The sequence below is a fragment of the Calypte anna genome, chromosome 6, assembly GCF_003957555.1.
Source record: "Calypte anna isolate BGI_N300 chromosome 6, bCalAnn1_v1.p, whole genome shotgun sequence".
NCBI lineage: Eukaryota > Metazoa > Chordata > Aves > Apodiformes > Trochilidae > Calypte > Calypte anna.
The window spans coordinates 12,139,467-12,161,307 of NC_044252.1; the positions used below are offsets into that span (position 1 = coordinate 12,139,467).

At 37.2% G+C, this 21,841-nt stretch overlaps 1 protein-coding gene across 1 annotated transcript; it reads right to left on the bottom strand.

The window, feature by feature from the left end:
* Positions 1-1,763: 1,763 nt before the first annotated feature.
* DNA2 (DNA replication helicase/nuclease 2) lies at positions 1,764-21,285 on the bottom strand. Its single transcript, XM_008497652.2, has 21 exons — positions 21,255-21,285; positions 20,270-20,449; positions 19,108-19,291; positions 17,803-17,948; positions 16,290-16,415; positions 15,184-15,403; positions 14,517-14,634; positions 13,993-14,158; positions 12,504-12,698; positions 11,290-11,520; positions 10,919-11,035; positions 10,707-10,816; positions 9,355-9,464; positions 8,702-8,926; positions 7,490-7,683; positions 7,298-7,387; positions 7,016-7,208; positions 3,709-3,798; positions 2,966-3,148; positions 2,687-2,833; positions 1,764-2,082 (listed from the first exon to the last, which is right to left on the bottom strand). The coding sequence occupies exons 1-21, from the start codon at positions 21,263-21,265 to the stop codon at positions 2,026-2,028; spliced, it is 3,093 nt and encodes a 1,030-aa protein (XP_008495874.2). The 5' UTR covers positions 21,266-21,285; the 3' UTR covers positions 1,764-2,025.
* Positions 21,286-21,841: the final 556 nt, after the last annotated feature.

Genomic DNA, 21,841 nt, shown 5'->3' on the forward strand with positions numbered 1-21,841 from the left:
ATCTGCACAGAGCAAAAGGGTATCATTGCCTGGGCCTGCAAGGACAGGAGACAAATGCCACAGTCAGCAGATAAGTAGAACACAACCCATGGCAAGAGGACTGCTTCTTACTTCCCTCTTCTTTGTATGTTCCTTTTTTTCTTCTAACAATGAGCAGTCCTAATAGTCAGGCTCTGATCCTACTAGTCTGGCATCAAACTTATTCTTTAAGAATTCTTTCAACACATGTTGCACTAAGGCAGTGCTTAACCTGTCTCTATGTTTTCCAGAAGCAAAAATGACTTTCTGCATCAGAAAGATGTTAAGGCAGCAAACATAAAAGAGCAATTTTTAAAGACATTCCTTTGAGATGTTCATTAAAACGTAAGTGATTTAGAAAAATCACATCTCTTTTGTTTCCTACTACCACATGAAAACATTGTTTATTCTGTAGAACTTTGCTCAATCTAATTTTTACCATGCAACAATAAGCATGCATTTTAGAAGTAGATAGAGAAATACAGGATTGTTTGTGTATTTCATGCAATTTTGTGGGTGGGTGACAATACCTCTAACTTTATTAATTTCCTAATGGCACACAGATCACTTGGATAAGTGTAATTTGGCTCAAGAAAATTCAGCTAAATCTTGAGACTTTTGTACAAACAGATGCTAAACACAAACAGAAAAATTTTTCTGCACAAGGTTATTCTGAAGTAAATGCTGTAATAAGAGTGTATTTTACCCTAGCTTTCTGATCTTTTGAAAGACTCAGAGCACATAGTTGAAGCATGTATTTTCACCTGAAAAAGAGGTTAAGTCAACTATTCAAATTATTTTTACACTGTTCAAAACATTTGTATTATATAAGTCAATGTATTAATAAGGACAACTATAACAAAAATCAAAATTTTATTTCAAACATTACAAGAGTTAAGATGCAGTTTAAAAGAGTGAAAAAGCCCACATTTAACAGAGATTTATCTGCAACTGTATACACACAACTACTTGGCACTGATCTAAAAGACAATGCACACTAATAATTTTGGAGGATTAAGAAATTTGATGTTTCCATAAGCCATTCTGGAGAGAAGCTTGCAGTAATAGACTAATGTATGAGGTAGCATAAAGAAACTAAAACAGATCTGTCAAGTAATGGTTATTTTGTACTGAGCACATGCTATCGTCTTTACAAAAAATAGAACCTGTGGCACATCAACTTCTTAATCACCAAGCTGCATGTCTAGTTTCATTCCTTGGGTTGTTGGCTTCTTTTTTTTTTTAAGAAGACTACAGATCACAAACTGAAAGCAGAATTTTACTGTGATCCTCAACTGAGCAGCATTTCATTTCAGTGGATTTACCTGCTAAATACATTGGTTCACAAAAATGAGTTAAGTTAATCTACATCACATTTCTCTCAGATGTATGGAAAGTCAAGACTAGAAAAGTCATCAAGGCATCTTTGTGTGAGATTAAGTACATTATGTATATAAATATAAAAGACTTCAATATTAAAAAAAAATATATTTCAAGGAAATGAGGCTCAGAAGAAAAAGAAATTTTTCCTCATTTTTTCCCCAACAGCACAACACAGCACCTTAATTAGAAATTCTAATAAATGGAACAACTATATGTAAACTACACATTAAAATCCTTAAAACCAAACTGAGCCCTGAAAACTATGACTCACTGCAGCACTGGTTTACTGCCTCCTCCTTCCTAAGTGTTGCCCCCTCATTCACTTATGCAGTAACTGGTAACCAAGATAAAATCAAATATATGAGTAGCTATCCATTACCTGAGGGAACAGAGTACATCATATTTCTGTTTTGTTACAAGTACAGCTATACTAAAACAACGAATTTAATAATCCATATTATTATTTTACTGAAAGGAAGTTTTTAAAATAATGTGATCTCTTGTTTGGCTCCATTCAGATTGAACTGTGGGTATCAGCACTCACACCTCATTAACAAGTTATTTACATTAAGTAGCAGCACCAAAAAGACATACAAATGCCCTTAAAGCTCTCCATCTAGGAAATCATAAAATGTTACACTTGTGGATACTTTCATGGGCCCCTGCCGGAAGATTGAAGATGTATCAAGTTAAGGAAGCATTTTGGTAACATAAGAAGACAAACTTGCTTGAATATCTATTGGTGTTTGCAGAGAAATCAGCTAACAAGGTTTTCCTATTTAAATAGGAGATGGTAACAGTTGTAGCTAGAGCAAAATCAGTAGAATACCAGAAAAGAAATTAAAAATAACAAGCTATCTGAAAGTTATAGAATATTCTGCTCTAGCAGCATTATTCGTGAACCCTTCTTTCATTAGAGGAGTTTAAATGCATGGTACACATCTGAGGAAAACAATTATACTCACATTAAGATGCTAGGAAATTAAGATGATAAAAACATGCAAAAACTTTAAACATTAAAAATTCAGGACTCAAAATTAATTATGTCAGAGTTGACTTGCAAATCAGCATGGACTTCTACTTTTGAAGACAGCAAAGGCTCCAAATCCATTAGCTTGATCTCAGAGTATTTTTTGGCATCTTTAGTAAGCGCATTTTGAATTGTTGCCAATCAGTGCTAGAAGCAGAGCCTAAATAACCAAAGATCTTTACATTCTGATTAAATCTCAGGAAGTAAATCTTACCTTTCCCCTTTCACAAAAAAAAGCATGGAGAAAAAGGATATCATTGCTTCAGACTGCAAATGGCAGAGCAGCTTCTCCAGAGGAGGGTAGCGGCACAGGGACGGCACGCAGCCCACCAAGACGAGTTTGTGCTTGGCTCTTGTGATAGCAACATTAAGACGTCGCCAGTCCTTTAGGAGGGCACCAAGCTGTTAAACAAACATAATTTGCTTTTATTTTTCCAACTTAAATTTCTGAATTCAACATACATTGATGTATTTTGAAAAATGAGGTTTTAGCTATTAAAGTTGACTGAAAAAATGTTCTTATGACTGACTTACGTTTTCATCATTGCTGTTCCTAACAAAAGATACAATTATGATACTTTTGTCTCTTCCTTGGTACTTGTCTACTGTGTTAACTTCCACTCTGTTCTCCTTCAACTTTGCCATCAAATCAGTGATTGTTTTTAATTGATGTCTGTATGGTGATATAATGCCAATGTCCGAAGGTTTACAGCCAGCCTGAGTGAAAAAGAAACAGAATCAAAATATTGTCATTGCTGGGGATACTCATTGGTGTTACAAGACCCTCAAGGGTTTTTCTCAATGGTTCTGCAAGATACTGTATTTAAACTAAGTTGTCAATAGTGGTCTAGGTATAACCAGCATCAGCTAAAGCAAACAGCAAATATTAGTTACTGCAAGCTCCCAGTCTTTGTCTTAACCTAGCACAAAGGCAAATATCCTAGATATCCACATTTTTCTGCATCAAACTGTGAGGTAAACATTCAAAACTTCTAGTCTCTACAGGTCCTGAAGTTGAGCGGATAAAACAGGGAAGAAAGGCAAATCCTCTCTCCTCCTTCACAATAAAGTCCTCATCTCAAAGGAATCTGCTATCCAGTTTTTTTTGAATCTAAGATCCAGATCTAAGAACCAGGCAAGGGACAGGAAACTGAATGCAGACTCAAGCACCTCACTGCACTGAGGCATAACCTTAAATTTATCCTTCAGGTCATCCCTCCAATGTTTATACAGTTATAAAGCTGTCCCCCCAAGCAAGGTAGTAAAGTAAAAGGTACCTTAATAAATAAGGATGTGAGGAAGAGTACTAGTTTAGCTTCTGTTATGTTACTTACACCACCTTTTTCTGCATGCTCTGGTGCTGGGACCTTTGAAAATAAAAACAAAATAATTACTCTTGCTATCTTCAATGGCAATACTTTATTCTATATGCGTTTTTATAACAATAATAATAGTTTTAATTAAAAAATAAGGCTAAATGTTAAAAGTGTAAGAGCCTATACTGTAACTTCAGAATGGTGTATTTGCAGAATAAGTTGAAACAATCCTCTGGAATGAGTTTCTAGTACCAGCAAGTCACCTTAAAGAAATTGCCAAAGCTTAATAATCTGACTTTACAGTTCATGCAATAGATATCATGTGGAAAAAAAAAATTCTCCTGACAAGGTAAAAGAGCAAACTATTTTACATGTGACTTTTGTTTTAAGGCAATATTTATTGTGAATTTTCCCCACTTTCATGGCAGAAAGGATTTCTTTTTTTAATGCCTGAAAGCCTACATTTAGAACTACATGAAGAGTCATTAAAAATGGCGGTATTAAATTTAACTTCCAAATTAAAGAAAAAAGGTATTCATTCATTTTGCTATTTCTTAACTCCCTTTCCCTGCATAATGTATGAATGAGCCAGAAAACGAAGAACAAGCTCTGAATGTAAACTCCCATCATTTTTGTATCACAATTTTATAATTTTTCTTTGCATAACTCTTCCCTACTCAAAGTTTAAGTAGTATCATTGCCATAAATGTGTCCCTGACGTTATTCTATAGGAACCTGGCACTCAGATAAAGATCTTGGGTCAAGTAGCAAGCTTGTTGATTTAAAACACTAAAACTAAGTATAACTAAATTTGCCTCTTCTTCATTTCTCTGAATTCCATTTACTACCTTATTAATTTACTGCCATTTACTATTATACTCATTCCAGTATTTGTCACTGTTACTAGTGACATGTATCAACTTTGGTTTTAGATACAACTTTAAGTTTTCCTTCTAAATTTTTATGACAGCATTGCCACTTAAAATGGAAGGAGACTCAGAAATAGTCTGATCTTACACTCTCAGAATCCTGTTACAACTAGTGCTACTTCTTTGAATAACCACCCCAATATTGCCTGAATGGATGAATTTTGAGATCACTATAATGCTTAATACGTGGGTAAAGTGTTTGTAGTAGTATTTGTCAGGATATTCCAGGTAAGTGCTATCTGCTTGCCAAAGCAGTGCCACTGCACAAGTGTACAATATGTATTAAAAGCTTCACACATCCAGAAACTCAACTGGCTGGATAGCTCTTTAAGTGTGACCCATTTTCAATACCTGTCACACTGAAGTACTGCAAATGAACAAAAAAATAACAGATTGACAAAACCTTATGCAACCTGCACTATATGTAATACAGTAATATATGTAATACAGTGGTCTTCAAGGCCACATGTGTATATTAATATCAGGCAACTGCATCCACAAGTTTATCCACATACAAACGTAATTGTCTGTATTGTGTTGCTTAAGTAGAGTATTATGTACTTCACATGGAATCTATTTTTCTGCAACATCCTCCAAGCTGCTTCTACCTGACATTGTTTCCAGTATGTTCTTTAGATCATAGAAGCAGAAAATAATTCTTCATATTAAAAGATTCCATTTCTTTTTCCAAAAAAACCCCAGTTTCTCTGCAGCTTGTGTTGCAACATGTACACAGCTTAATAACTTTTTACACTGTCATCAGGCACTCAGTCAAGCTGCTGTTAGGACCTGTCATAGCTGAACTAGCTATAGCTGGACTATTTTGGGTTTGTTTTGTTGTTCTGTTTTGAATTTATTAATCTGAAAACATCACACCTTGGAAGCCTCCAAACTTCATGCACTCAAGTCTTCCTCAAGCAGAAAAGCATTGTTTTAATGAACAGCTGGTTTGTATCCACACTAGCACTGATGCAGACAAAGACTACACAAAAACTATTCCAGGAAAAATAAATTCTAAAAGCTAGGCCATGCTGGTAACACATGCCCACAATTACATTTGCTACATTAGAATAGTACACACACACAAAAACCCGCAACAACAGCTTTGGTCTAGAGTTACTCTTCTGTCTGGCATTAAATCAAGGATGTAATTTTTCAACATTCAGACCCAAACTGTCAGAGGAAACAGACTGACACAGGGAAGGAAAGGGCCAAAGGAAAGGGCCAAAGGAAAGGGCCAAAGGAAAGGGCCAAAGGAAAGGGCCAAAGGAAAGGGCCAAAGGAAAGGGCCAAAGGAAAGGGCCAAAGGAAAGTAAACAGCAACTCAAGGTTTCACATTACCAATTCTGATCTGGTTAATAGGTGAACTATTAACCAGTTTCCTATGGGGACAAACCTCCTCCTGAGGACCAAATATCTGCTTTTCTGTGAAAAAGAAGGTGGCTATTGAGGCACTCCTGGAAAAGGCCTCACTGTTTAGTTTAGGCATTTTCAGAAATTCAGCTAAGTCACTAAACTAAATTCTGGTTTCCTTTTTAGATCATTGAAGAGATTCTATCAGAATAGAAAAATTTAAAAAATAATCCTGTAGAACTTCCTGGAGAGCACAGAAAAATTAAGGAGTTCTTTTGAGGATCAGCATAAAAGATCATTGGTTGATACAACTATATGCAAAACTCTGGAAGAGGAATCAACATAAAACATGTCAGAGAGAAAGACAAACTCTAATCCTCATAATCCAGTCCCTAACTACAGTGACAGCAAGCATTAGGGATGATAGATATTTACCAATTTATTACTCTTTTTTCCATACACATTTTAAATTTAAACTCTTCCTCATTTTTCTCCAAAGTCAGTTTCTTTGCATAATTCTTATCCATTCTAGGAATTTTATTTTTCTGGCAAAAATCTGAATCCCTATGAAAGCAAACCTCCAATTTTTTCCTCATATTCAGTGTCTAGAATATCCACAAATTAGACATTATTCCTGCCACTGGCACACAGCTTAGACATCATTGACCTTCAGGCACTAGGCATTGGATCATTCTATGACTGCAAGAACATCCAATATGGCCACACAGTTGGAGCTATATTCTGCATGAGAACAAAGTTTATAGTACATTTGGTATTATAGGATTTAAACTATTCAGCTGTTCTTAAATGAAATGTCTCTGGCAGTTGCTGTACCACCCATTTTTGCATGTTGCATATTGTCATGTAATTACAAAACATTTTTAGAGTTCTATATTCTTCCCAACTTAAGCTCTATGAAATTTTACTTATTCACTATATTCAGAACTTGCATCAAAAATACCATTTTAAGAAAGAACAAACTTTACCTTTTCTGTGTTCAGAAAACACACAGGTGTGTCTGGATCAAGTACTACTTTCAACCACGTTTTTGAAGCATCTGCAAGATCCAGTTTCAATTTTTTTAGGTTGGGCAAGTTAACTGTGGCATTTGACACCTTCTCTGAGCCACATTCCAGTTTGCCTTCATACACTAACTTGTTACTCAGCGACATAATTTTACTAAAGAATTAAAAAAGAAAAGGCATCAAATTTTGTGGCTTCAATCGCACATTAAAACCCCCAAGGTAATAAATGAAAGTTTAAAATACCTATTCATTCTGTATTGTACAGTTAATTGGACAACAGCATTTTGGTTTTGTTCCAGCCTTTTAAATAAGCTTTCACTCATGCCAAGATCTCTGTTACAAAACAAATGATCAAAAAATGTGTCAGGCAAAATAATGCAAGAGCTTTCCCAGAACTCACTTCTCAAATAATTGTCCATCAGCATTTTATCTTACCTTGCTTCTGCGTTCAGTACAAGTGGAGGCAGCTGCTGATGATCCCCCACCAGCACAAACCTTTTGGAGCAGAAGAGTGGGCCCAGACAGATGAGCTGGCTTATTTGGGAAGCTTCATCAACTATACAGAAATCAAACTGCTTCTGAACAAAGATGGGGTGATTTACTCCCATGCAAGACGTTGCTACTACAGGCTGAAAATTGAGACATACTTTAGGATAAGATACATCTTGCATTCATTAGTGCTTTGTTTTTCATGTTAAAAGACCAGCACACCTCACATATTTGCCTCATTCTTGCAGCAATTGCAAGTGACAAAGAGCTTTAGAACAGAATGTAGTAAATAACTTATTGCTGCCATATACACATAAAATTCATGGAGGGTGCTGAAATGACTACTGTAGAAAATTCCATCTTTTGTTATCTTTTTAATTTCAAAGTGAAGATAAAACAGCAGCACAGTTCTTTCCATCATTGTGCTTCCACTACAATCTGAAATGACTAAAATATGAAACATTAAGTCACTTCCCTCATGACTTTAATCATGCCTTTGCAACATCTGTCAACAAAAAAAGTAAACGGCAGCTTTTGCAAAGCTGGCATTTACTCCCACTGCCATGAAGCTTCACTCTTTTCAATGCGTTTTTAAAACTGCCACTGACTAAGCTTACCCAGCTCCCATTATGATTTGCATTAACATTAATACAGGCAGCAGCAATCTCTCAATCAAAACTTAGTGTTTGGCCGGGTCAGCTCCACAACACACCATTTTGTCTTCCTCCCCACCTGCTGACTGTTCAAATGGCACAACAAGCACAAGTGGAAGGGAAAGAGGAACAAACAGTAGAAATATGTAAATAAAGGCAGAGGAGTTTGCAGCAGTTAATCACCATCCACAGACCCAAGATGTCAGATAAAACCACTGGAGCCTTTAGGAATTACTTACAATGATAAACTACTTTGTGTGGGGAAAAAAAAAAAAACAAACCAACAAAAAACCAAAACACTTTTCAATTCGCAGACTGTTCATGTTGGTCATTATTGGTTAGAAAGAAGCTGAAACAATACAGAAATTATCTTCTTTCAGCTCAGATTTCTCACAGATGTAAAACACCCTTGCAGTGGGTTCCTTCTCTGGAACATCCCATCAACCAGAATATTAATGTTATTTTTCTTAATAATTTACAGAGCTAGCAAAACCACTTTTCTCACCTGACTGTTATAGATCTCTTCCAAATCTGTTACAGATTTAATTGATCTGGACCTGCAAATTTCTTCTTCTGTAAACTTCCGTATATCTGGATGAACTTTCTGAGCTCGCCCCAAGCGCAAAAAGCCAACTTTGAATTTGGCAAGCTTTAGCAGGATATTGTCTACAGCAGTGTGTGTAAAACTAGTCAGAAGAACAGTGAAGCCACAAGCAGAAAGAATTCTCACCTAGCGAATGGCAAAGAGACACCAAAAAATCAGTTTTCATACAATAATCAACAACCCCATGATCCCATGTCTGACTAGGAAAATGGACAAAACAAGCAAAAAACCACCAACAAACAAAGAAGTTTCAGAGGAAGCCAGTAACAAATCTGACTTAATTATATCAGCCCTTCTGGCCTGGTCTGCCAGTTAGCTATTGTCAAAGCAACATGGCCAATAGACCTGGCAGTTTTCATAAAGAGCTTTTTTTTTTAATTACTCACCCACAGTCTGAACCCAGTATGCTCCTACACTGTTTTATTTGAAATTATTTGAAATTATGCATATATCAGTTGACTAACTCAACAGTTTTAGACAGTATGCTTTACACTGTTTAATGCTTTCCTTCAAATCTCACCAGGAAATTTAAACACCAAGGCACACAATCTTACTAGAGCACATATTGTAGTCGTTTTTCCTGTTCCAGGCATACCCACAATAAGCGTGTAGTCTTTTGAAAGTAGCACTTGCTTCATTGCCTGTTTCTGAGGCTTATTCAGACCTTTAAAGAAAAGTTAAAATTAAATCTAAATGCTTCATAATCATTGTAATAATTGCTGAGGTTAATAAAATTATATTTTCCACCTCCACTGAATGCCTTAAAGAAAAGAATTGAGCAGAGCAAGTCTGTATGTTTCAATGAACAATTTATATTAAACATAATCCAGAGACAAGTAGTACAGGGCCTGCACTAGACTCCTAGAAATACATTTTTTTAATTTATGACTTTTTCCCCAATATCCTACACAACCGATTCCATGTGATATCTTGTATGGACATTTCTATTTTATCAAACTAATTTCCATCTTCAAACATATTTCTCACTAGATAATAAATGTTAGACCAGAGCTGTTTCTCCCCAGTCTGACACAAACAGGCTGCACATTCCAGCAATTTGGATTAGGAACACTCAAGCAAATGAAAACATCTGGGTCTATTGGTACCTTTCTGTAAACAAAACACATGGCTTGCAAGTAAGGGAAGACATTGTTCCCTCTGTCTTCCATTACTTTTTAATGAATTATTCTTGACTTTCAGAATAAATACCTTCCTCTTTTTTTATCCCATCAGTAGTTTTCCAGGAAGTTGGATAAAATTCTTGTTTTAATTAGACCTCAGAGCAGCAAAGCACACCTTTCAGTCTTCAGACTGAAATTTTTATAAAAAGTTCTACTTACTCTAAAAGAATTCAGTTAAATTTCTGCTTTCACAGACAGCTGTCCGGCAATTATTATTTTCACCAAATATGAGGCACTGACAAGCACCTAAACAATTTTTCTTAAACAACAACAAAAAAACCCCAACAACAACAAAAATTCAGTGCTGCAGAGGACCACACACTAGAGAGCAGCCAACAGTTCCAAGAGGGATTAATGCTTACACCAAAGCCCATCTCCTTCCACTTCCTCTAAGTCCATATCTTCTATCCCAACAGACTTCCCTGTCCTTTCTTTTGGTAAGGTGGAGAGAGGCAGTCATACAGCACTTTGTTTGAAATTGCAAACTATAGCAACCAATAAAAGTAAACTAAAATTCTACTCAAGTATCTGACCGGGTCTTCCAACTATTTTATAAGTAATTTAAATCACAGGAAGACAAGGTAAGAACTTAGTTTAGATTTTTGTGCTGAACACTCTCAATACACTCTGAAGTAAGAAAATACTCTTAAATTTAGCGCGACAAGTATTTTAGATATAGAGATGTACTACTAAGCAGAGGATATGGGGAGGAAAGTATTTTTTACCCTTTAAAATATTTGCAACAGTTTCCTTTGCTTCTGGAGGAAGGACAGAGCTCAAATGCTGAATAAAACACGGTTTCTGGAAGTCAATTATCAAGTTGCGGAGCCTTTCACTGTGGATTTAAAAAACAAACAAAAAAATCCCAAGAATCGAATGTTACCAACTGAAAAGCTCTCTCTGAAAATATTGGAAGTGTGAAAATAATTTTTCATACCTGACTGGGGAATCTTTCATTAGTTTAGAAAGGTTTTCAAACGGGACTCCTATGCCAACATCTCCTTCTTCATGATCCAACCTAAGTATGGTGTTCTTGGGGAGCTTTGACAAATTTCTGCACAGTGACAATAACATGGTAAAAATAATTAATAATTCTGTTTACAAGCAGTATGTTAATGATTAGACTTATTATTAAGTGATACCTTTCAGAGCTCCCAGAGTGAAGCAATAGCTAGAAGAAACATGCTATTAACCAATCTAAGTAAAACAGTCAGACCCCAATTTTAACAAAATAGTCTAAATTATGAAGTTACTATTAACACAGTAATCACCAGTTTCATGTCTTCAAACATGGTTTTGTTCTGTTACCTGCCCAACAAACAGGAGACTTTTGTCACACTGACTTCTCTAACATAGCCAGTAGCCAATCCAAGTAAACCATTTTCCTCTCCACTCACTACCACTCGATCACCAACCAATAAATTTGTTCCAGGTATGGCACCATTTCTACGTTGGAAAAAATGTAGATACTGTCCTTCGGAAATTTCCTGCACTTCATCAATTCTGATCATGTTTCCAACACAATCACCAGCCTTCTCTCTGAAGATATTAGAAAAGAAATATTTTAATATTTAAAGATTTTAACAGAAAGAGAAATAAAAAAATTTTAAAACCTCACAAGTAAAAAAAAAACATACCACCCACAATCAACTAATAAAACCAAAACACAAGAAAGAACAAATGCCAACTAAAAATCCCCAAAGCAGTAATAAAAATTAACAGAAACACTCATAACAAGAACCAGGAAGATGAAACAGTCACTCTACAATAGCCACTTGGATCTGAAAAGGATTGTAAAAATATACAGATGCCTTGTATTTGTTCCAAGAACCAACTCTAATATTTAAGCCAAAGTTATCTATAATTTCCTACTAAAAAAACAAATACAGAAATGCACTGATACACTTCACTAGTACGTTCATAAATATGGTGTTGCTTGTTTCACTTAAGACAACTCAGCTACATTTCACTTCCACAGATGCCCAAAAACCAACCTAGAAATCACCAATTATTTTTTCCACAGCTGCTGGACTAAGTGATGTACAGTAACATGCTGCCTCAGCCAACAAGAGCTTTTGGTCTGCTTCTATGCACATCCATAGCCACATCAAGGAGCATGGTGGTCTAAAACCCATCTTTGTGAAGTGAAGCCTCAGGACACCAATGCAATGAGCTGGGCTCACAGGCACTCAGCCTCAGCCCCCAGAGACATAAAAAATACCCACAACCCAGAATTATACCATTTCTGCTTCTGAAGATTAAGGCTGCAGTTTGCTGCAGTTGTTGACTTAACAACAAGAGCAACAAAATATCATATAGCAAATACAAAACCAGTAAATCTAGTATGCCAACATCTCCAGTAGATGACATGTGACATGTCACAAAAAACTGCCTATGCAAGTGGCGTATTTGACTAATTTTTATAGCATCTGGTTTTCTAGTAGTGGAAACAAGTTGGCAATACCACATTTCCAGTTACTGAAGGGAACACCATTTGTACCAGGTTAGAGGTTGCACCTTACCTTTCCGAAGAAGGTATCATCCATATATTTTTATATCCCTTTTTCCCCTCTCCACTCTGCAGCTCCAAGGTTAGCATTAGATACCACAGGCTGAAATACTCTAAATGGGAGGGCTTGAGGTGCTGAGTCTCTTTTTCAATAATGGGTACCATAGCTGGAGGAAAAGACACGCTGGCAATCTTGTCTTCTACAGCTCTAGGAGCAGAGCCAAACACAGAGTCAACCTGTTGGGTGTTTTTTGGTTTGTTTGTTGGGTTTTTTGGCAAATCTATACATACATAATACCAACCTACAAATATACTGTAATATGGCAGATTAATTACCATCACTGAAGTAAAGTTAAATCTTTGTTCATATGAAGCAAGGATAATCTCATATTAGTACAAGCATTAGTAACTTGACAGTCTCTATGATTTTGAATAATTAAGGACAGTAAATTAGTCAAGACCAATTAAAGGCATTTCAAGGATAGTACTGTATATATTTAGATAGTTGATATTTTGGTTTTTGTAACAAATGAATACTGTATTGAGATTTAGCTAAGTGAGGGGGATTTAATAGTTAATACACAAGCACACCTCAAATTTATCTCAAAACTAAATATCAGTAGACATTATACCTAGTCACACAGAAAAATGCAATTAAAGAGGAAAAAAAACAGTTCAGAAGTGAACAGCTAACCTGTTAGTGACAATCCTGTTGCTGTAACAACGATGACAATATTTCATAATTTCATAATAAAACTAGTTTACAGAAAGATATCACATATGCCCACAAAGCTAACTCTCTAAAGTTTTTTTTAAACTTTTAAAAACAATCAGGCATTATATTTAAAGTATCACCACAAAAGCTTTCCTGTTCTAAAATCTTATTTGCTTTCTTCAGGGTACAATTTTGATTCTACTTTTTGTGCAGCACAATTATAAGACTAAAACTTATAGCAGCTTTTAAAACAATTTTTAAAAAATTTATGTTTAAATTGTAAAAAAAATCTGTAGCTGGAGATTCAATAACTTCAGAATAGTACCAGTGTATCACCATTTATACCATATCCTGCAGGGAAATAAATAATATTCTACAGAGACAAAGTGGAAGAGTAGTTTTCCAGACATAATTAAGCCTCAAAAGACTGCTCATTTCAGAGAGCTGCAAGAACATAGCTTTTAGAATCATATTTATTATTAGCCTGGCTATAACATAAATCTGCTATTGTTATCAAGGATTTTGTTGAGAATTGTCTCGGATTTTGTCTTGCAGAAAGCATACTTGAGCAAATACATTAATCTTCTTCAAGATTAGGAACTTGTCCTATAAGAGTTGCTGTGGGACCAATGAAACACTTCTGGAGTTTCAGAAGTCCTTCAGAAACACTTCAGAAGTCCTCAATAAAGAAAAAAGAAACTGTCAACCACAAAAATGAAATCACAATATCAAAAGCAGTGATTCCTTAAGACTATTTAAAGCACAAGTCAAACTTTTTATTTTTTACCTGCTGTACAGAAAGCAATTGTGTATTTGGGAGCAATATTTACAGGCTTGACTGTCTTCAGTTACAGGAGGCAAAGCAGCAAGCTGTGACTGATGTTGTCCAACAGTAGATTTATAAGTGCTGTGCATTAAGTAGAAGGCCACATGGTTTCTTAACTTCATTAATTCTGTCAAGAAAAGAACAAAGCAAGATGTTTTTTGGGGGGGGGTGTTTCTAATAATTTTAACTCAAAAGTAACTAGTCATCAACTTTCTTAGTCAGCTACAATTTCTTCTTAATGTCTAAACTAAATCTACCCTCTTCCAGTTTAAAGCCATTACCACTCCTTCTATCTCTCCATGCCCTTGTAAAAGTCCTGCTGAAGCTTTCCTGTAGTCCCTTCAGGTACTCTGCAGGAGCTTTCATATAAATTGATTGGAACCAGCAACATTATAAAAAGTGATAAACTTCTACATACAGTACTACTAAAATGTTTCTTTTTAATTAAGATAATCATGGTTTCTGGGGAAGGGGAAGAACTTTACCTCTTCGGTCCATACGAGCTCCAGAAACAGGATACATAGTACCAGTTTTAAGATAAAGAAGAAATCCAGCTTCAGGATCTACTCTCCTTTCTAAATTCAACAATGTGTACAGAATAACCTGCAAACATTATATATAATCTGTTAAACTGTATTAAAACCAAAATAAACTATAAGCTGTATTAGTTTTTTCCATGACATATATGATTAAGCAGCTATTACTTTAAAAAGTAACCTAGAAGCACAAGTAGTAAGCACCTAACCAAGGCTTTCAGTTAAAAGGCATCTTCCTTCAAAAAAAGCTTCTATTAAGGCTACTAGCTCTAGATCAGGCCACCTACCTGCAAGAATGTACAACACTAATTCCCAAAGCAGTTTGCTTCAATCTAATACCTGAATGCAGTAAAAAGGCCAAAGAACAGACACTTCAGGATCAGAACTATGAATGTGTTTAAAAGGAGTAAACGGGTATACATCTCCTTCCCCAGTTCACTTCCATTTTCTGTCAACAGCTTTGGGCATGCCAGGATTAGCCATCCATAAACCCAAATTATATCAGATACATGCAGAGTTTCACATTCCCAAGACAAAACTGGTCTTGTACATCTAGTCATATACAAAAATGTATACATAGCTACCAACAGCTACGTTAGACTTTTGGGTTCTGTACCTGACTTCTGTGCTCTATGGAGTTAGATTCCTTGCCAGACTTGAGCTCTAATGGCATTATCCTGGACTGTACTCCAGACTGGCGATGGATTTTGACCCTGGCTGTAACATCAATCTTTCCTTTCAACCCAAACCTAGGAGACCAGATGTTCTCCTCAACATCCAAGATATCAACAACCTGTATCGTAGAAGAGAGATCTTCTAGTTTTTCACCATTTGACCTAGGAAAAAAATTAAATCAGAAGTTAAGTTTCCTTCAATTCCTAATTAAATGTGTTATAATTAAACATTAAATATTTTTGCATTATTGGCACTATTTAGGCACCAACACTAGAAATAAAATGCATTAAATCTCACTCATCCTATCTTCCCATTAACAGAGGAAGCATTGTATCAGGAAGTTACTTCAAATTACACAATGGCAATGGTAGTTTTGCTGTTCAAAATTTTAAAATATTCTTAAACTAGCTTTAATAGGTCTTTTAATAGTCTTGTCTGAATAGCCACACTTTAAAACACTGTTTCCTCAAAAAGTTTAAAGATACACATGGGAAAGCAGCATAGAGATTTTACTCAGATCTGTCACTTGACTGACACTTTTAACACCCTATAGCTATTACCATTACCAGCAAGAAGCTGCAGACAAGAAAAACTCAGCACCAGTCAAGTAAAATCACCATTTCTCTGGTAAACTATTACCTTAGTGAGAGATTACATTTCATTAATAAACAGTTCACATTCTGATTTGTAGTCTTCCATGCATTTACACTAACTTCTAGTTTATTCATTAGATTAAATATGCTTGCTTTTCTGGTTACTATAATTTCCACTTTGTGCCACACTGTTTGTGGGCATTTTAAGACCAATAAGACTTTTGTCAGCTCATCCTCACTCTTAATGTCTTCCTCTTATGTCTTCTAATCCTCTTCTTAATGTACTCCTGGTGGCAGCTAAACATGCAGCTCTCAAGATAAACTATTTTGGCAGCAAGGTCATGAATTAGTTCAATATTTCTGAACAGATTTGCATTAAAAGTGTTGTCCTAAAACTTAAAAGTGATCAATGCAAAATATACAGCTTAGAAGAGTTCTAATTCTGGCTCCTTACAGTTTTAGTTGCATTTTATTTTGGTTAGCTGGATTGTGTATGAAGTCTTCTGCCCATTTAAAAAATGATGGCAAATATTCTTCTACTTCCTGCATTATTTCTGCTTGTTTCAGATTTAAGTGATACCTAAAAAAATAAAATCACAGACATTTAGAAGAGAAATAATAGTTTTGCTGCTGATACAAATAGAATTTTGCCTTAAGTACCAACAAGTTTAATAGAAATAACTGCCAACTTTAATAAACATCTATAAATTGTAGATAATGACAGATTAATGAAGTTCAACTCAATTTATAAAACTGTAACTGAACATCCATTACAAGAGATAGAATACATAGTGCTGATTTCTGATGTAACTTTCAAAACAACAGGCATAGCACAAGGGACGTCAGCATTGTAGTGGTGATAAAACAAACCTAATAATTGGACTGTAAGAAAGGAGTACCAGACTCAAGCATTTAAAAACAGCAATTCTTAAAGTTCAAGAGAAATTGAAGAAAAAAAAAAATAATAATTTGAAAAGACCATTTGTTTCTGTCCAAATACACTGATCTGCTACTTGTTCTTCACATACATTTTGATATTTCAGATCATTTTAATTGGAAATTAATTGTGATCTGCTTTAATTGCTACAGTTACAAATACACAAGAAAGCACAAGTCTCATTTAACAGAACCTAATCATGTGGCATTAGATAACTCAGTACTGGCATTCACTGGAAATAACGTTGTTATTTTATAGCAACTGAGAAATACCAGTGTGTTTTGCACAAAAATGTGAACAATGTCACAATTCAAATTATCTGCCTTCATAATAGAACTAGAGTAATAATCCTTGTTACAATTTTAAGTTCCATCTCATCTGGGACTAACAGACACTGACAATTCCCAACATACAATTTTTTAATACTTTAGAAATTATTAATTTTTTTACATGACTTGGATTAGATTTTATTCGAGTCTCCAGTAAAATCTTAAAACTGACAGCCATTCATCTTGTCAGAAGTATGAAGACTACTTATTTGCCAAGCATTTTTACCAGTTCTGCCAAGAGCACTAAGTTATAGGACCTCTAACAACCCAGCCATTAAGTAACCTGATGAGGATTATGAAAATCAGAAAACTCATAGCTTTGTCTGTAACAAATTTCTAGTTCATCTTCTAAGGATCAAGGTTAATTATGCTTATCACATTTAACTCAGCTTTGGGAGATGCCTCCAAATCTAATGTTACAGGCACAAACACTCCACTGCTTGGCCCAAAAGAAAAAAACCCACACACAGTCCAGAAGCACAGCTCAGATATAAAGCAGTAGCTTAGCAAGGAAAGCAAATCAAATTCCATTATGAAACAGGGAACTATCTTATTAAAAGATACTCAAGTTTCATTAAGCAAGGCCACTTGGTAGAATATTCTCTTGATACTAGTGCTACACTTACTAAAGTAGAACTTTATCAACTAGTTCAAATGTTCCTACCCTCTTCCAAGCATAAGACACCTGCAATGCTACTTACATTTCTTTGAGATACTTTTGTCCACACACAATTTTACTTGCTAGCTCTTCTACTTTTTCTCGTGACAAATTATTTGTTACAGATTGCTGGAAAATTTCGTGAAGAATTGTACCAATGAGTGTTTGGCGTGAACCAGACTCTGAGCCCTGCAAGAGATGTTATAGAATCCATATAAATACATGAAAATTTATGCCCACTTCACACCAACTTTTCTCCAAAAATTTTATTTTCATCTACTGCACACAATAGGCTGCGCTTACTACATGCAGTATCATTAGAGTTTTCACCTCACTAATTAATGTCTATCCAAACCTGACCATGTAAACAGTCAAACTGAAAAATGGGTCTCTCTTACTGCTTTATCTACCATTTTTATCCAAATCCTGATAATGGTAGACTACAGTCTTTCAGTAACTAACAGGTAGAAAGCAATGGCACAGCAACAGCAAGTTCTGACCTCTGCGTGAGCCACCATGGGACAACTGGAAACCTAATCACTGGGGTAAATACTTCCTCTTATCTTTTACAGACCTGGCACTTACAGGCTGCACTCACAACTGGTGGATGGTGTTATCCCTGAGTCAGGGCCCTCTGCATTGCTCCTTCCAAATAATTTGCTTATTCCCATTACTCCTCTAAGGACTGACACGACTTCACAGTCTTAAACTCCTGAAATTAATTTTCTTGTTTCAGTCACAGTCTCCCAGCCAGCATTCTTATCATTCCAGTCCCCCTGCCCATTTGGACTCCCTTGCCCATTTCATTCCACATCTGGAAGTGTTCTTTTGCTGAAATTGGCAGATGTTGCTTCTCTGCCATCCATATACCAGCAAGGACACTGCTGCATGAAACTTCTCTTTTCCAGGTTCCAGCAGCTGGATTCAGATTCCAGAGTTAGGCCACACCAATTCTTAACTGAATTGGCTGATTTTTTTCCAGAGATTTTTAATTTGGCCATTGTGGTTGTTTTTATGTGGTTGACAAGAGGCACAACCTTCACATAGGATTCATATCCACACAAAATGTGGTAAGATAGTATCAAAAAGTAGCCAGAATTCTAAGTGGGAAGACTGTTTTTTGTCCCATTAGTTATATTAAGAATATAAGATTGTATCAGAAACAATTCTCAAAAAACACAAGGTCAACCAGAAACAATTCTAAATTATTCTATATTGTAAACATTATTCATAGCTAGTAATATCTTGCAACACAGCATCTCAACCAGTTTTAACATCAAGCTAAACTACCAGTCTCAATGGAACAGTAACCCATTAATATGCCTGATGCTCTAGAACTAACACTTACCCTGAACCTTTCACTCAGCACTGCTCTTCTCATACATCGAATACTATTTGATATTGTAGTGCCAGAAAGCAGCAGATCTGGGTACAGAACCAGATATCCAGACTGTTCATTTATGATCCAGGTACCAGAGCTACACTCTCCTTCTAAATGAACGATGTCTCCTGGAACAACTGGAACAGACTCCCTGTAATGCAACATGTTTGAACAACCATTTGTAAACAATGGACACAGCATATTAGAAATTATACATTATATATATATATACATACAGATTCAACATACTTTGAAACAGAAGGCTATTTTGATGCTTTAAGAAGCCAACCTAAATAAAATCTGAAAGTAAATACAGGAATTTTTAGCAACAAAACTTTGATTATTGTTTGTACTGGATCATGCATCAGGACAGCCTGAAAGTAGGGAAATCCTGGTGACTTGAGACCATTCCATTTTTACTTAACAGTTCTACTTTTCAGAAGGGCACCAAAATCTTAACATGTTTTTATTGATTTAGAAATGTCAGGGTTCAGGACCTTTTATATTTTTTCCTTCAAGAAGGGGAGTCTTATACTTTTCTCCCTTCTTTCAGTCCTGCACAGAAAACCATGAGAAGTACCAAATAGCATGAACACAAGCACAAGTTTCAAAAGACCAAGTTAGTCTTTTTTTTTTCCTGTAAGTAACACAGGATGCAATGAACAAGCACCTAAATTATAACCCTATCCTTACTTGAAAAAACTTCTGCAGTAGAGCTCAAGCTAAGGTGGTATTAACAGGCTGTATAAAACACCACATTTTGCAGACCCAGCTTTGTACATCTGTATGTACAAAGAGAGTACATAGTTTAGAAGAACACTTCTAATTATTGCAAGACAACTCTTGAACACAACAGCCTGCTTCAAGTTTATTGTCTTGCTGTTTGTCAGAACAAAGACAAATTAAAACTTCAAGATAGTAATACCCACTCAACAAAAGTTACATCAGTTCTCTCATGATGAATATCCATTACACTAATATACTGATAATATTGCAGTAGATAAAGGCTGTTTCATTATTTCATATTGCTTTTAAGACAGTAAAACTCATCTCTAAGGCAACACAAAGAAGACTTAATAGTCCAGCATTTCATCCCCATTTCAGACATCTACATTGCTGTATGAATTACCAGCCATTCCTAAGGATGCACAGTTCTGTATCTTCCAGTGACTGGGATGCTGTAATTGTCAAGTGTTTCTCAGGGTCACTTCCATTTCTCTCTATTGCTCTGACTTCCAACACACGATATCTGTTGTTCAACCCATTCCTAAGTATTGTGTCAGAGGAGTCAGTCACTTTCTTCTGAAAACTGAAGGAACAATTTATTAATGTGATGATGCCATTAATTGAGAAGAGCCAACCCACACATAAGAGGAAGCAAACATCAAAGGAAAACCAACTTCAACCTTCCTCAATTTTTATATACATTTACCGGGGGTTTTTTAGTTTTATACTGGTAAGAGCGTAAGGGAAAACATACATATGAACATAGGAGACATAAGGAAGGAGACACAAATATTAAGGAAGTTGTTATTTATTGCAGCTACTGCTTCCTTTTGGTATCCATGTATTAGTATTCCTCTAGCAGCTCATTATAACCGTACTGCAGCACCGTGCCTATGAGACAGCTCGCATCTCTTTGAACACAAACACACCCGAGCTCCCGCAGTCACTCAAGCACATCGAACACAGACAACTAATTTCTTCCCCCCTTAATCTCAATAAACGTAAGCAAAAAACTGACATTCAAGGTTCAGTTTTGATAGCAGGGTCAGGCCAGTCTCTCTCCTAACACCCCACAGAGCCCGCCGGAGCTGCCGGGCAAGGACAGACGGACACCGGGGGGGACAGGGACAGCACCGCCCGGCCCAGCGCCGGCACCGCTGACTCCCGGCACTCCCCAGACCTTCCCACCCCTCTCTTGTGGCCGATGGAGACCCGTCCCGACCCATCCCTGCTCCGGTGCCCCTCAGGACTCCTCTCCGCCTTCCCGACCCGGTGGGGCCGCGAGTCAGAACCGCTTTAATTTTCAAACTCCCCGCGCTCGCAGCCGCAGCCGCCTCCGCCCCCTACGTTCTTCAGATACACACACCGCGCCTGGGCTCGGACACTACCTCTCCGCCATGAGCAGGCTCCTTCCCCGCGCAGGGCTCGTTCCTCCTCAGCTCTCGGTCCGGCCCCGGTCCCAGCCCGCAGCCCAGCCCAGCCCAGCCCCGCCGCTCACGGTCGCTACACACGGACACTGCCTCCCCCCGCGTCCCACAAGAACCCCTCCAGCGCCACCAGGGCGCAGGCGCAGTGCAGCCTCCTCCTCAGACGCCCCGCCCCTCGCTCCTCCCTGTCCGGCCATTGGCGCAGGGGCACCCAGGGCAGCCAATGGGAGATGGGGGGCGGGTCGGTCTGCCCGACGGGGCGGGGCTCTCGCTTCCCGCGCGCGGCAGAAGGGCTGCGGGCGCGAGGTGTTTCCCGCCAGTGGCGCGCGGCGGGGCCGTTTCCCTGCGGGTCCCGGCGGGTCCCGGCGCAGCCGGCGGCACGGACGGAGCGGCCGCTGCTGCAACCTTGGCCCCTCTGGATACCGGTGCTGTAGTGTGAGGTAAAACTAACGTGGCTCTTGGTCCCAACCGCGCAAGGGTGGGTCTCAGTCTGAGTCCAACTTTCTCGTAAGAGCTTCGTGTCACTTTCGGGGCTGCTCCCCGACAGG

Bases quoted from the DNA above. Each gene is read 5' to 3' on its own strand.
- DNA2 (XM_008497652.2), bottom strand. The intron at 12,699-13,992 runs GTAAAAAATAAA...CTCTGCTCCTAG, and splicing joins AATTGCTTTCTGTACAGCAG to AGCTGTAGAAGACAAGATTG. The intron at 2,083-2,686 runs ATATCCTTTTTC...TTAACTTGATAC, and splicing joins ATTTGCAGTCTGAAGCAATG to ATCTTCAATCTTCCGGCAGG.